The sequence below is a fragment of the Micropterus dolomieu genome, linkage group LG07, assembly GCF_021292245.1.
Source record: "Micropterus dolomieu isolate WLL.071019.BEF.003 ecotype Adirondacks linkage group LG07, ASM2129224v1, whole genome shotgun sequence".
In the NCBI taxonomy this organism is placed as follows: Eukaryota; Metazoa; Chordata; class Actinopteri; order Centrarchiformes; family Centrarchidae; genus Micropterus; species Micropterus dolomieu.
The window spans coordinates 29,276,080-29,289,077 of record NC_060156.1 but is presented as its reverse complement, the minus strand read 5'-3'; the positions used below and the strand labels follow the sequence as shown (position 1 = coordinate 29,289,077).

The window sequence follows — 12,998 nt, the reverse complement described above, 5'->3', positions numbered from 1 at the left end:
TACGTCCTATTGAAAATAAGAATGAATATGAATTTTAAAAAGGCAGTGAAGAAGGGTAGAAAAAAGATCATTCTAGAGGAAACTTCATGTTTAGGTTTTGTCTAAGCAAAGACTTTTCCCATTGTCAGGATGAAAACCATGGCCTACCTTCCTGACATCGGAACTTTTGGGTTCAGTGGTCCAGGTGATGATACGAGATACGGCCAGGCGTGTCTCGCTGGAGTTGACAAAGTCTGTGGGGTCCATCTGCCGAGCCAGGGACTCGATGTACTTCAAAATGGCCACCTTAACCTAAAGAGACAACAAACATTTGGTCACGTGTCTCACTTACGTTGTATTAATCACACTAACCAATCTAAATCATCTTGGCTGTAAATACAATCACAGTCTTTCTCATTTGACTTTACCTTGAGATTAGGTGTCTGAGTCTGATCGACGATAAATCTCATCAGAATGTTGAACTGTTGGTCAAATGGGAAGGACTCCCTGAAGATAAGAAATGAGAGGTTCACTTTTTGCTTAGTATTAGACGGTTTATCTCATACATTATCGAACAAGCTTTAGTTTATGAGATTGATTTTGAGTACCAACCAGCTCAAAGATATACACTAGTTGACCACTGAGATCACAACACAAACTGTGACAGTTTAAACTAGAAAAGAAACATTACTTATGGGAAACTCAAAGACAGAAATCTAAAGAGGCCTATCTCTCCAAATGTAACCGTGGTGCCTGGCTTGTGTTTCAGACCTCGTGATATCCAGGGCCTTCTGGACTTTGGCCTGGACTGAGCCTAGCAGGTCTGCCCCCATCTTTTTCAGCAGCTGGGTGAGCAGGACAAAAAGCCAGTCCTGCAGGTCCTCCCTGTGTACTGTGACGAAGTCCACTAGAGTCTCCAGGAACATGCTGAACACCTGACAACATGTGCACAGTTCAAAATTATTACACAGCATAGCTCAATTTGACTAAAATAATATTTAACTGCTCGCGTTCAGTCAGATTTAGGTTCACGTCTGTAGTAATTTGGATAAAAAAAAAAAAAAACACACTTACTCTCTGTTAAATCCACAGCAAGACAGACCATGCAACAAGACACACTTCATTAGTTTCAAGAAAGTCACAGCTTCATCGTTTATTGCTGTATTTTGGATACCATGCTTTTACACTTCATCATAATAATTAGTTGTGAAGAGTATTTGGTACAATTCATCTTCTTTACCTTGCTGTGTGGATCTGCAAACATCCTTGTGAAGATCTCACAAAGTCTCTTCAACTCCACTCGGCTGCAATAAACAGAAGACAAACAGGACGTAAAGCATGGCTGGGATTGCCAAATAGTTCTATTTGCTTCTCATGTTAAAAGTCCAAGAATCTTCCAAAGCAGAGCTTAATATTTACATTATTTCATGTGTCTACAAAGCTAAGGTAGGTGCTAAGAAATGCTCTGACAATCTAGTCACTTTTATCCCTTCAGCATAGTTCAAGACAACGGGTCTGTCCCCCATACCCACGCTTGGAGGTATTCGGCAATTAAGTGCGAGTTCACGTGTGACCAGGTAAGTAGGTGCGTGAAAAGTACTAACACAGTACACTTGATGTGCACCAGAGATGCTCACAAGTCCAAGTCAAGTCTCAAGTCTCTGAGCTAGAGTCCAAGTCAAGTCTCAAGTCTCTGAGCTAGAGTCCAAGTCAAGTCTCAAGTCACTGAGCTAGAGTCCAAGTCAAGTCTCAAGTCACTGAGCTAGAGTCCAAGTCAAGTCTCAAGTCTCTGAGCTAGAATTTTCTATCACCTGCTGCGTTCAATCCAGGCTGCTTATAAACCTGCATAGCTATAAGGAATTCTGTAACTATAACCTGTTTTTTACTTACAGAGCACAACCATGTAATGTGCACTGCAATTAATGACTATGTAAGTCAACACATCCCCCAGACTGATGGGGGATGATGAATGGCACAGCATCTGCCGGTGTTTGTTGTCCTCACTCATGTGTGGCTGTGCGCAGCTGATACTACGTGTTGGCAGGTTATAGGTAACGGAGGGAGTGGAATAACAGCAAACTAAGAAGAAGTTTCCTAAAAATAAACATTGTTCATGAGTCCCGCACCTCGAGTCTGAGTCAAGTCTGAAGTCTTCTGAAGATGAGTCTCAAGTCGAGTCTGAAGTCAGTGTGTGTGCGCGACTTAAGTCGGACTTGAGTCCGAGTCTCAAACTCGAGTGTCTAATGTCTGCCGTATCGTTCAGAGCTATTACACAATCACAAACAGCTGCTTTTACTGTTTAGCAGATGACACATAGTTACAGCCTTTGGTAACACTTGAGCAAGCTGAACATTACCCACCTCAGTACCCTCTGGCTCTTGAGGAGATTCTGCAGGCCCAGCAGGCCCTCCTTCCTCTCTGACCAGTTGGAGCTGGCGCAGTGGTTCAGGATCTCCGCGACATCCTCTGTCTGGCGCAGGTAATGGGGGATGCCACCGTTCCTTGAGCCATATGAGCGCTCAGAGCAAGCACTGGACGCGTCACTGTTGGCATCATCATCAGAGTACATCCCCGGTGATTCGTACCTCCGCCTCAACGGCTTCCTCTGAGAAAGAAAGAAGAATGTGAAGAAAATGTACGACACGCAGTATGGTACCTAAATGTTACCCTGTCTCAGCAGGAAATGTGCTGAGGCAAATAAACTCAGCCATGAGGTCGAAATCTTTGATACAAGGTTGCCAGTTGCATCAGGTAGCCATGCAGATTTCTGTACATTTCATGTTTTCTTCTGATACTTTTAGGTTTAAGGGTAACTTTTGTTTTAAATGAACATTAAAAGCCAGTCAAGCAGTGCCACAAGGAAGCAAAGGTCTTGACTACAAATGCAAACAGTAGAGCATATTTAATCTCATGGACTTTTGAAAAAAAGAAATACAGACATATGAATAATGTACCAAAACAATGAAGTTCAATACATTAATAACACAATGTGAAAAAAATTAAACTTTGCCAGGGTACCATAAAAGCACACAACTGGGATGCGATGAGCTTAAAATTCAAGGGAGAATTTTGTTTACAAAATCTATAAAAAGGGGGGTGGGGTGGAGGGGCGCCATGAGCCAATATTATGAGGCAAGCTGCATCACTGTTTTCTCAACTTGATTAGTGCATGATGGCGTGGATATATACGAACAGTATGTAAAATGACCAACTACCTTATTCCTGGAGTCTCCTAATAGCTGAAATGGTAACAAACAACCAAGAGGGAAAGAGGAGAGAAGGGAGATTTAAAGGGGGAACAAAGAACAAGTACAGTCCTTCTGGGTATGCAATAGAGGACAAAATTAGACATTTTACATTTTAACTGATGTGGGAATGGTTCAGAAACTCTTAATAAAGGGTCAGAATAAAGAAAAGAAGGAACACATGGCATCTTAAAGTATCCCTTAGGCTTAATGATATTCAGCATCTATGAACATACATTTATTTTCTAAGACCAGCCGGTACCCTTACAAAAGTTGACTACGTTCTGCTCACTTAGTCTACATTAAAGGATTAAAGTCTGGAAAACATTCATTCAAAATCAGCTGAGCCTTGAACTTTAAACAGAGCGACTAGTTAAAATGTGTTATGAAGTGTGTGTTGCAGATAAAAAAGAATAAATTATTCTGCAAACTGGTGTTGGTTGCTTGGCTATTGGAGTTAGACGAGATTTCAGCAACCAGCCTGTTTTTCCATGTTTGAAAATCAGAAAGCAAAATCAATGGAAGAATGGCAAGTGTGTTCTACCAGTCATTGCAGGAAGGACTGATCTAGGTCTTTAATCAAAGTAAAGAACTCGCACTGGTGTATGTTGCAGAGAAATGCTTACTGTGCTCCATCAGAACAATGAGCAAACCAAAAGTTGGGGTCTAACGTTGCTCATTAATGGCAAAACCCCCTTAACCAGTGTACAAAGTTGAGCCCTATTTAAAGGTGGGATCACTAAATCTAGTCTTTTTGTCAAATTTTGTGAATATCTCCTCACGGTCCGCTAGCCAAAAACAATCCAGTGTTTGTTCACAGTCCGACTCTGTGAATGGGAAACAAAGTGGGCCGAGCCATGCAACACTATTCCAGCCGTTCCAGCCATGATGTGGTGGCCAGGTCACGTTAGATGACTCGCCCACGGACATTTAACTTATTTCTACTTTGCCAAATTATGCTGTTGTTTGCTATAGTAGGAGGAGAGTTGTGAGCATCGTTGCTGTGTCGTTTCTCAAGAATTGCTTTTTTATATACTGTTCAGAGAATGATGGAAGAGTCAGGACAAAAAGGCCTACAATTATTTATTAAGTATTTATTGACGTTTATATAAAAATGTTGTCAGTGCTTCCCAGCTGTATTTAGCAATAATTCATAGTCATATATTTAATCATGTTTAATCAATTTATGTGACCTGGACCCAGATAAGTGGCAGAAGAAGATGCAAATTTAACCAATATTATACTATTTTAGTCATGTCAGTATAAAAACCTTGTTTTAGTGCCTGCTTTAACAGCATTACCCTCTAAATAACAGCACACTTGTTAACATGTGTTGTCCTGAAGGCAAAGATTCCACAGCATCTTACCAGAGCATCAGCAACTGCTGCCTCCACCTCTGTGCCAGTGTTCAGGACCCTCATGGCGTTGACTGACGCAGAGATTCTTGCTTGGTGAATCAAACCATACCGGTCTAGATGGGAAGCGGGGAAAGAAAAAGGTAAAGGAAGACGGTGAGTGAAGCTTGGCAGTAAATGAAATGTGGCCATTGTAACTTACCTGACTGGACAAAAGCAAAGGATGGTTTTCTTACGGTTTCTTTTGGACTCATTTGAATTTAAAGCAATACACTGTAAATGAATGAGCTGAAAAGATCACTACTGGGGAATATTCTCAAGGTCTCCAACCACCAAAAGCAAAGTGAAAAGACACGTGACAAAAGAAAAACCCAAATAGAGGATGACCAAATTCTTAGGCAAAAGCACAGGCATACATTACAGCTATGCCCTTTCCCTGGGAGATGAAGCATACAGACCACCAACTATGCACCAAAGAGGAAAACCAACAAATATGAGCTTATATGTTACAAATTAAAATGCCAGAGGCACATAAAGGCTATAGATCACAATTCCACAAAAAACACAGCTAAAATCAGAAATATATAAGGCACTGAAAATGCAAAGTGGTGATTAAGGGACAAGCATGAACACATAATGTTTCCCTTTGCATGCCAAACAAATACAACTTGACTATCCTTACCTTCCCAGTTTGCTAACATACTGAATAAAATGCTCTAAAATACTCTGAAGGGGAAATAAAGTAAGTGAATGATGGATGCTGCCTGCAGACATAACACTTAACACAACCACAGAAGCATGCTGGTTCAGTAGGCATTATTGCCTCTAAGATGTGGAATTTGGGGGAGAACCGAGAGAGACTGGGAGGCTGGGAGGGCTGGGCATGCAGGTCACCTGACTGGCTGTGAGGGTCAGCTGTGGAGAGAGCACTGGTTGAACGGGAGTGACGTCGGGAGGCTGCAGGGGACAGGAGAGGTGGCCGACACGCAGACCAGGGGGTTAGAGACACAGACTACAGGTAGAACACCAACCTCAGAGGTAAGACTCAGGAGCCGCTGTCACACTGCTGCACTGACATTAGATTTCACTGACCTGATTTTGTCATGTTTTTCTTCTAGTTTGAAAAATAAATGTATGAGGGCTCTAGCTTGATATTTACATCAACCTTTGACTTCTGCTCTATGAAGCAGATTAGAAATAACCTGCTAATTCCACAACCAAAATCACTGCTTGCTCTTGTTTTGATAAAAAGATTAAGATGTGGCTTGACTTGGCAAGATGATTTCAGTTAGTTCTGCAGTGTAAAAAGGTTCACAGCTACATGAATTGTATTACAGTACAGTATAGTAGGGGGTGGCTTTGTCCTTCATAACAAATAAGAAATCCTAAAATAAGGAGGAAGTGTAATTCATTGGTGAGCATTCATCAGTCTGCTGTAAATAAGGCTTACTTAAACAGAACGTATAGAAGCAATCTTCAGTTTCAAGTCTGGAGAGTTTAAAAATGACCAACAGCTCCATCTCTTAGACTGATCTGGTCTACAGAAACAACAACAAAGAAGCAGTTGACCCATGCTAAGCTAACTAAGCACTAAAGCAGTGACATGCTGAGTGGTGACATACTTCAAAACTCCTGTTTTCTAGATTCCTTGATGACAAAGCAACGGCTCCAGAATTAAGACATCACTTCCCAGAATGCAACAGTATGAGAGCTTCAGCAGCTGGCCACAATCTTTATTGATGGTACAACATTTGAACACAGAAACTATTCAGAAACTATTTAAACGCATGAACCAAACTTAAAACAGTCCAAAATAAAGAAGATACATTTGAAGATTCTTCATCAAAGAACAAAACAATAAATAACAGTAGTAATATGTTGCACCCCCCACGGAACAGTAATCTTCCCTAACCCCTGAAAGATACCGTTAGTGCATGCACAGTCAAAGACAGGCGGTAGAATGGCCATACGACACTACACCCGCAACAACAGGAGGGAGGCTTGTGTGAGCATCTGGTAAAGACAGGGACACTCACTGGGAGAAGAGGCCAGACATCTATTAGCTCAGCGGTACTCACCCAGAGGAGCAAAGCCCCGAGCAGGGCTGGTGTCGCGGCTGCTCTCGCGACTGGTGTCGCGACTGCAACCCTGACTCATGCTGGGTCGGGGAATGCGGCTCCGGGCTAGCGTGCGGTAGGGAAGAGCAGCGGGAAGAAGAGCTTTACCACACAGGCTGGCTGTCAGGACAACAAGTTAGGTGGGAATGTCAGTGTTCGTTCATGGGGGAGTGTGGTGAGTCAGAAATGAGGAAAAGAAGAAGGGTAGAGGTTATGAGAGAAGAAAACCAAAAGTATAAAGCCCTGCAGACTGTGCCTCCAGGATGCAATATTTATTACACCCAACAAAGGTTTGCAGCATAAACAATCTATGTTCAGCAAGTGTCCTCTGTTAGAGTGAGCTGAAGTGGTCGCCTCACGCACACGCCCACCCACCGCCGAACTTGAATTGTCTTGAAAATTTTGTATGTGACGCGCAGTACAAATCATTGGAAGAGAGACTGACCCTCGCTGTTTGTGAGTTTCCAGAATCTATTACTGTTTACTAAATAGGACATCAACAGGAGGGAATTCGCATGGCAGAGCATCCCAGCACAACTAGATGCTTTAATGCAATAATAACAACATGTTAATGTTCCCAGCTCTAAAAGGGAGAGCAAGATAGACTGGAGAATAAAAAGAAGATAAAGAAGAAATTAAAGTTGAGAGAAGAAAAGAAACAGTAGAAGCAGCGGCAGAACGCTGGGTGAGTCAGTGGTCAAACAGCAAACTGCTAGTAAAGGTTAGACAGTTTGCACACTCTAAAGAGCAACTCGAGCTGTTAACGTGTGACAACATCCACATACATAAAAAAAAAAAAATAATAGTTATTTTTTTTATAGATTCTGTTTTGCAGGCCCCCACAATACATACACTGTTTAATTTAATGTTCATTAGTAGTAGTACTAATATATTCAGATATATATCAGATCAGATACAAAATGTTTTCTGTAGTTTTATACATTTGACTCTTATATTTTGCTGCACTTAGTACTATTTATAATAATAACAAGGTTTCTTTTTGTACTGCATTATGTCACGGTATCTGGGTATGGTCTCAACATAACAAATGTTAGGGATAATCTTAGTTTATGTTATGCATTTCTTAAAATAAAGGGGGAAAAGAATATTGTCCGATATATCGGATTTTAAAATCCAAATATCAAAATCGGTATCAGACTTAAAAATCCCATGTTGGTCGGGCTCTAGTATCGTCCCCTCATCAAAACACTAGCGCACCCGGTGCTAGACACTACTAAAAACTTTCTTTTTGCAACAGATAGGTTGAACAAAACTGAAGGATCTGCACTGAATCAGAAACATTCAACATGTCCTCTTACTGAAACAATTTTTCAATGGCGCATGAACATTTTTTTCAAAAAGATTTTTAGTCCATTAAAGACGACCATCAATCGAACCCTGACAAATGAGTAAAAAGGATGTTCAATCAAACTATCAGAGGTATGACTCTGCCTGGCACCTACCCATCAACTGCTGGGATGTACAGAGTAACTAGTCATATGTTATTAGGTTTCTGTGCGGCGTTAGCCAGCCACTCTGTTTGACCCTAATGGGTATGACTACCAAACCAGAACATTTCTTTTTCTACTTGACATGATTTCACCCTCTGTTTCAAAAGAAAAAAAAAAAACATCTCTTACTGTCGGGGCATAGATTTTTCATGCCTTTTCATACCCATAACCATCCGCTCCCCGTCAACCAATCACACATTAGGATAGATCTGTGAGGAATGTTTAGTTGAAGACAAAAACTATACACCATGATGACAAGAGAACTAGTGGAAGTGAATACCATCATAGGTAGAGACACTATCGTCTTTGTCATCTGCACTGTCCACGCACACAATAAGGCAACAATGCTTTGTGATCCACAGCAACACTATCTGTGCTGAGTACAGGAAATGAGAATGCTGCAGTTTCAAAGGACGAAACAGAAACCTGAGTTTCTCTCTTTATCAGGAAGTTCAGATAAGAAAGTGCAGGTCTACTTGTTTACATAAGCCTGTGTCATGTGTTATGTTACTTATGAGTACATGTGCCGATGCGCTTTATGGTGACGAGCACACCTGTGTGGTCAGTGATGTGCACGTGTCAGTGCTGCGCTCATGGCTGAGTCTTTTCACAATGCTGCTATTTTAATGGCGTGGATTTGAAAAGAACACTGTGATATATAGCATTTCAGTTTCCTGTTTTTCCTTCACCACACAAAAGCAAATCAGTAATTTACATTAATTCACTGTTTCAGACTTATACCACATAGACAGTAGTCCTGTAGTCAGTAGCTTACTAAAGAAAGGGACGGACTTGTGCTAAAATAGTGTGTGCCGGGCTCCTGGCCTTACCGAGGCCCAGCCGGCTGGGGCTGGTCTCACGGCTGCAGCCCTGGCTGCGCGGGATCTTGCTGCGCTTGTCTGCCGGCGTCGAGGAGGCCGACACCGTGGCTCGAGGGATCCGGCCGTAGCTGCCATGCCCCAGCAGCTTGCCTGGGGAGCTGGAGCGACTGCCGGCTGTTGGGACAGAGTACATAAAACAAACACTAAAATATGCAGCATGGCTAGACTATACTGACAGTGGCTGAGACACCGGCTGGGAAAAGGCTAAGGGAGGGGTACAACCTTTAATAACATGTCCTGTATCAACAGACCCAATGCTGTTGGGACAGTGCAGCAACAGCAAAGTTAATCTGACACATTATAATGTCTTCTCCTACTTGTATTAATCTCAGCGTGGAGTATAAACCTATGTCATGTATTTAACAGATTAAGTTATATTTGAATGAATAAATGCTATTTTAGTGACAACACAACAGTTGGAGGCAAACAGAACTTCACAAGAAATTAAAGTCTGAATGAACAAATACAGATGCTACAGTCTAGACACACACAGGATGAGGTGGGCTAGAACTGTGTTCTAACTAACTGTGCTGTGGGGAGACATTTACTGTGGCACCAGTCACCAGTGGGAACATACAACGCTTCAACAGTGAAAACAAAGGCCACAAAGACAACAAAATGTTTGACAGCAAACGTGTCCAACTCCATACGGCTTCTCAAACTGTGGGGGAAAAGTAAAAAAATAAAACGACACATGAGCTAATCATGCTGCTACTGTAGGTGGTGAAACAAAAAGGAAAAGGCTAAAAAAAAAAGGGACAGCATGCAAATCTCTGTGCGCTAGGGGGGAGGTGCTTGGGGATGAAACGTCTGGCTTGTGACTGGATGATGCTGAGGCCTTACCACTGATGGGATTGGCTGATCTGGATCCTGGGTGATGGAAGCAATAGGCAGGACAGGGTGGAGATCGAGAACGGTCAAAATGAGACAGAAGGGGTTGTGCTTATTGATTTTACCCAGCATGCACTCAGGACTGCTGTGACCATGTATGCTGTGTACTGATCACTGCCAGATCTCAAGAATATATATATACCAACACACACACACACACACACACACACACTTATATTTACAGACTTAAAACACAAGCACACATACTGTGGATACATGTAGGCACACTTGCACAAATACACAAGATTTGTGAGTGACTCGAAGTTTTTTCAGGTTGCTGTAGGGCATGAGAAACATCACATACAAGAAACAGCAAAACATTTAGTATGATCTTAAAGCCAATGCAGACAAAGATCATACTGAAATATGAAAGTGACAGATAGGTATGCAGTATGCACATTCATACCTGTGTAACGCTGAATGTGTACTCTGATTTCAATACAACTTCACCATATGAGAGCATGTGTGGGGTGTATATACGTACGCTGGGACTGGGAGACAACTTTGGCTCGGCTGCGCCCCCTACTGTCCACCACTGAGGTACTGGCCCCGCCCACGCTGCCCGAGCTCTGTCTCCTTGTACGAACACGACCTGGACGACAAGGGAAGAAGCCAGAGGGGGGAGGGAAGAGAGGCAGTGGGAGTCAAATCCATTTGAATGACTGAAATTCACCCCAACCCTAGACAGAGATGCTGGAGACGACAAAATCTGGGGAGACAGAATGAGGGGAAAGAGCCTCTCTGAAAACACACAGGAGGGAAACAGACAAATCTGGGTCCATTAGTGTTTGCAAATAATTCTCAGCGTTCATTTTAACCTGCTAGCTAAGACATGAACCACAGAAAAGCACCAGTTAAGTGACTTCAATACCTGTGTCACATGCCACCTGTGTGCCTTTATGTGCTAAAACAAACCATAAGAAATATTGGCAAACTTTCTGACCCAGGTCTGGAGAAAGACAGACAATCCCTGAATGTCCTGTGAAGATGCCTATATGCTGTGCTTGAAAAAGAACCTGCAAACGTAATGAATACTGTGAGATTTTGAAAATATTCCCATCTTCACATTACTGACTTCCTACAATGAGTAGAATAACATTCTGTATTGGAAGTTAAGCGAATAAAACTTGTTTTTTGTCAACTAGCCCTCCTTATTCAAACCAATGGGTGCAGCTAGCTGCATGCCAAAAGGCTAGTGAGAAATGCTAACGAGTTGTTTTTAAAGGTAGAAACATAAAACATTTTGCCCAAAATTGAGAGACTCACTGACAGCAGACACTGAATTTTGGTTAAACACAGATTACGAACATGTGCTGGCCAAAAATAAACATCATAAAATGTGAAGTGTGATAAAAACAATCACTGTGATGATGAGTGAGTCTGCGAGTCCATTGGAGGATTTCATAATAAGTTGGGGGACAAAGGCCATCTCACCTAGAGCGCCTAGTGTAGCCGGTTACACAACGTGCCAGAAATAATAGTGTGTGTGATAACAAGAATTACACAGCAAGCTAAAAATAAGTCTCTGTGGGGAGAACATGTTGCTCTGGTATTACACTATGTCCCCTCCACTTTATCAAGATTTATAATACTGTGCCAAAGTCTGCCTGATCTTCTACTCAGTTTCATTTGCATTACCACAGACTCCATTGCTTTTCCCTACAGTGAAGCGGTGGGCAAGCTTCTTTTGTTCAGATCGTTCTAAACTGACAACTAGCTGATTTGATTTGTGGATGACTGACCACAAAAAAGGGATCTGTAGAATGAAACCTTACACAATACCACAAAACAGATGGTATGATTCTCATTCAGGTTTATGCTACATGGTACACACCACAGAACAGTCCAAGACCTTGACCAGATTTAGACCGTTTATTTCACTGTTAGAGTGGCGCATCAGTTTCTGTGGAGCAATAAAGAAACCAAGAAAGAAAGAAGAAAACAACCTCCTCTATCAACTAAACACAACCCTACAGTGTGAAACAGTAAGGTCGGACTTGATCGCTGTGTAAGTAACAGAGTTGATGGATACAGTTGTTAGGGTTACAGTCAGACGAGGAAATCATGCAGACAGTCCATGCAGAGATCCACATAAGTGACGACTACTTGGGAGGATAAAGAGAGGAAAAGAGGGCACAGATAAAGGATGTAAACGAGTAGCCCCTGAGAGCTGACAAAAAAAAGACACACTCGTACATCTTCACTTTCCTGCGCTCTCTGTGAAATTTGCACACATACACACCCACCCACCCACACAAACACACACACACACACACACACACACACACACACACACATATCTTACCATCACTTTTACCAGGAGTGCCATCTTTTGGGCATTTAAGATAGGTGGTGCAGCAGCGAGTGGGAGGAGAGGTATAGAGGAAGACATTAGTAGCAATTGCAGCAGGAGCAGAAGTGAGTGGGTAAGCAAGGGGCCTCATCATCATTAGTAATGGACATTATGGAGCTACGTTGACTCATTCGATAAGAACAAGCGAGGGAGAGAAGTTTCTGCATGGCAAAGAGATTACAGTAAATGTTATATCTGGTGGCAGGAAGTGGCTTAAACATTCCCCATTGGCTTAAAATGTTAGTGAAACCATTAATCGCACTAAGTCTCATCACAGCAATTTGTCAAGTGTCAACGTAGGATTTAAACAGTTCCTGCTGACAGAACAGTCTAATGACAGCCTCAGAAGTCATTAATAATCCCAGTCATGCCCATAAAAGCCAGTGACTACAGGAGAAAATGTTTTAATACCTCATGATGACGGGATCATTTAGCCTCCTGATAGATAGTGGCTCATTCCTGAGTACATATCTTCAAATGCAGTGTTTATTCTGAGGGTTTCTGTTCTTACGTAAGTCAGGGATAGCAAAATTATCGTAAATTAGCTTAATTAATTCACACTTTTTTAGACTAGCCTTTTGTCTTGCCTCCAGTTTGCACTATAACGTCTTTGTCCTTAAACTACCAGCATTGGTTCTCTGAACACTTTATTTGCTAAATGACAGA

General features: G+C 42.0%; 1 protein-coding gene across 36 annotated transcripts in view; it reads right to left on the bottom strand.

Annotated features, from left to right (window-relative positions):
- The window catches only part of clasp1a (cytoplasmic linker associated protein 1a), an 86,243-nt gene that overhangs the window by 15,405 nt on the left and 57,840 nt on the right, over positions 1 to 12,998 (bottom strand). For 12 of the 36 annotated variants that reach the window (XM_046054685.1, XM_046054694.1, XM_046054687.1 and 9 more), the window contains 12 exons: positions 10,464 to 10,571; positions 9,932 to 9,958; positions 9,038 to 9,202; positions 6,658 to 6,816; positions 4,592 to 4,695; positions 3,195 to 3,218; positions 2,340 to 2,584; positions 1,220 to 1,283; positions 1,054 to 1,056; positions 751 to 914; positions 408 to 486; positions 148 to 291 (listed from right to left, as the gene is read on the bottom strand). In XM_046054685.1, the coding sequence (XP_045910641.1) occupies positions 148 to 291; positions 408 to 486; positions 751 to 914; positions 1,054 to 1,056; positions 1,220 to 1,283; positions 2,340 to 2,584; positions 3,195 to 3,218; positions 4,592 to 4,695; positions 6,658 to 6,816; positions 9,038 to 9,202; positions 9,932 to 9,958; positions 10,464 to 10,571 (1,286 nt within the window). Of the gene's footprint in view, positions 1 to 147; positions 292 to 407; positions 487 to 750; positions 915 to 1,053; positions 1,057 to 1,219; positions 1,284 to 2,339; positions 2,585 to 3,194; positions 3,219 to 4,591; positions 4,696 to 5,473; positions 5,537 to 6,657; positions 6,817 to 9,037; positions 9,203 to 9,931; positions 9,959 to 10,463; positions 10,572 to 12,998 lie in introns of all 36 variants that reach the window. The other 24 variants (XM_046054703.1, XM_046054715.1, XM_046054716.1 and 21 more) reach the window with 14 other exon arrangements.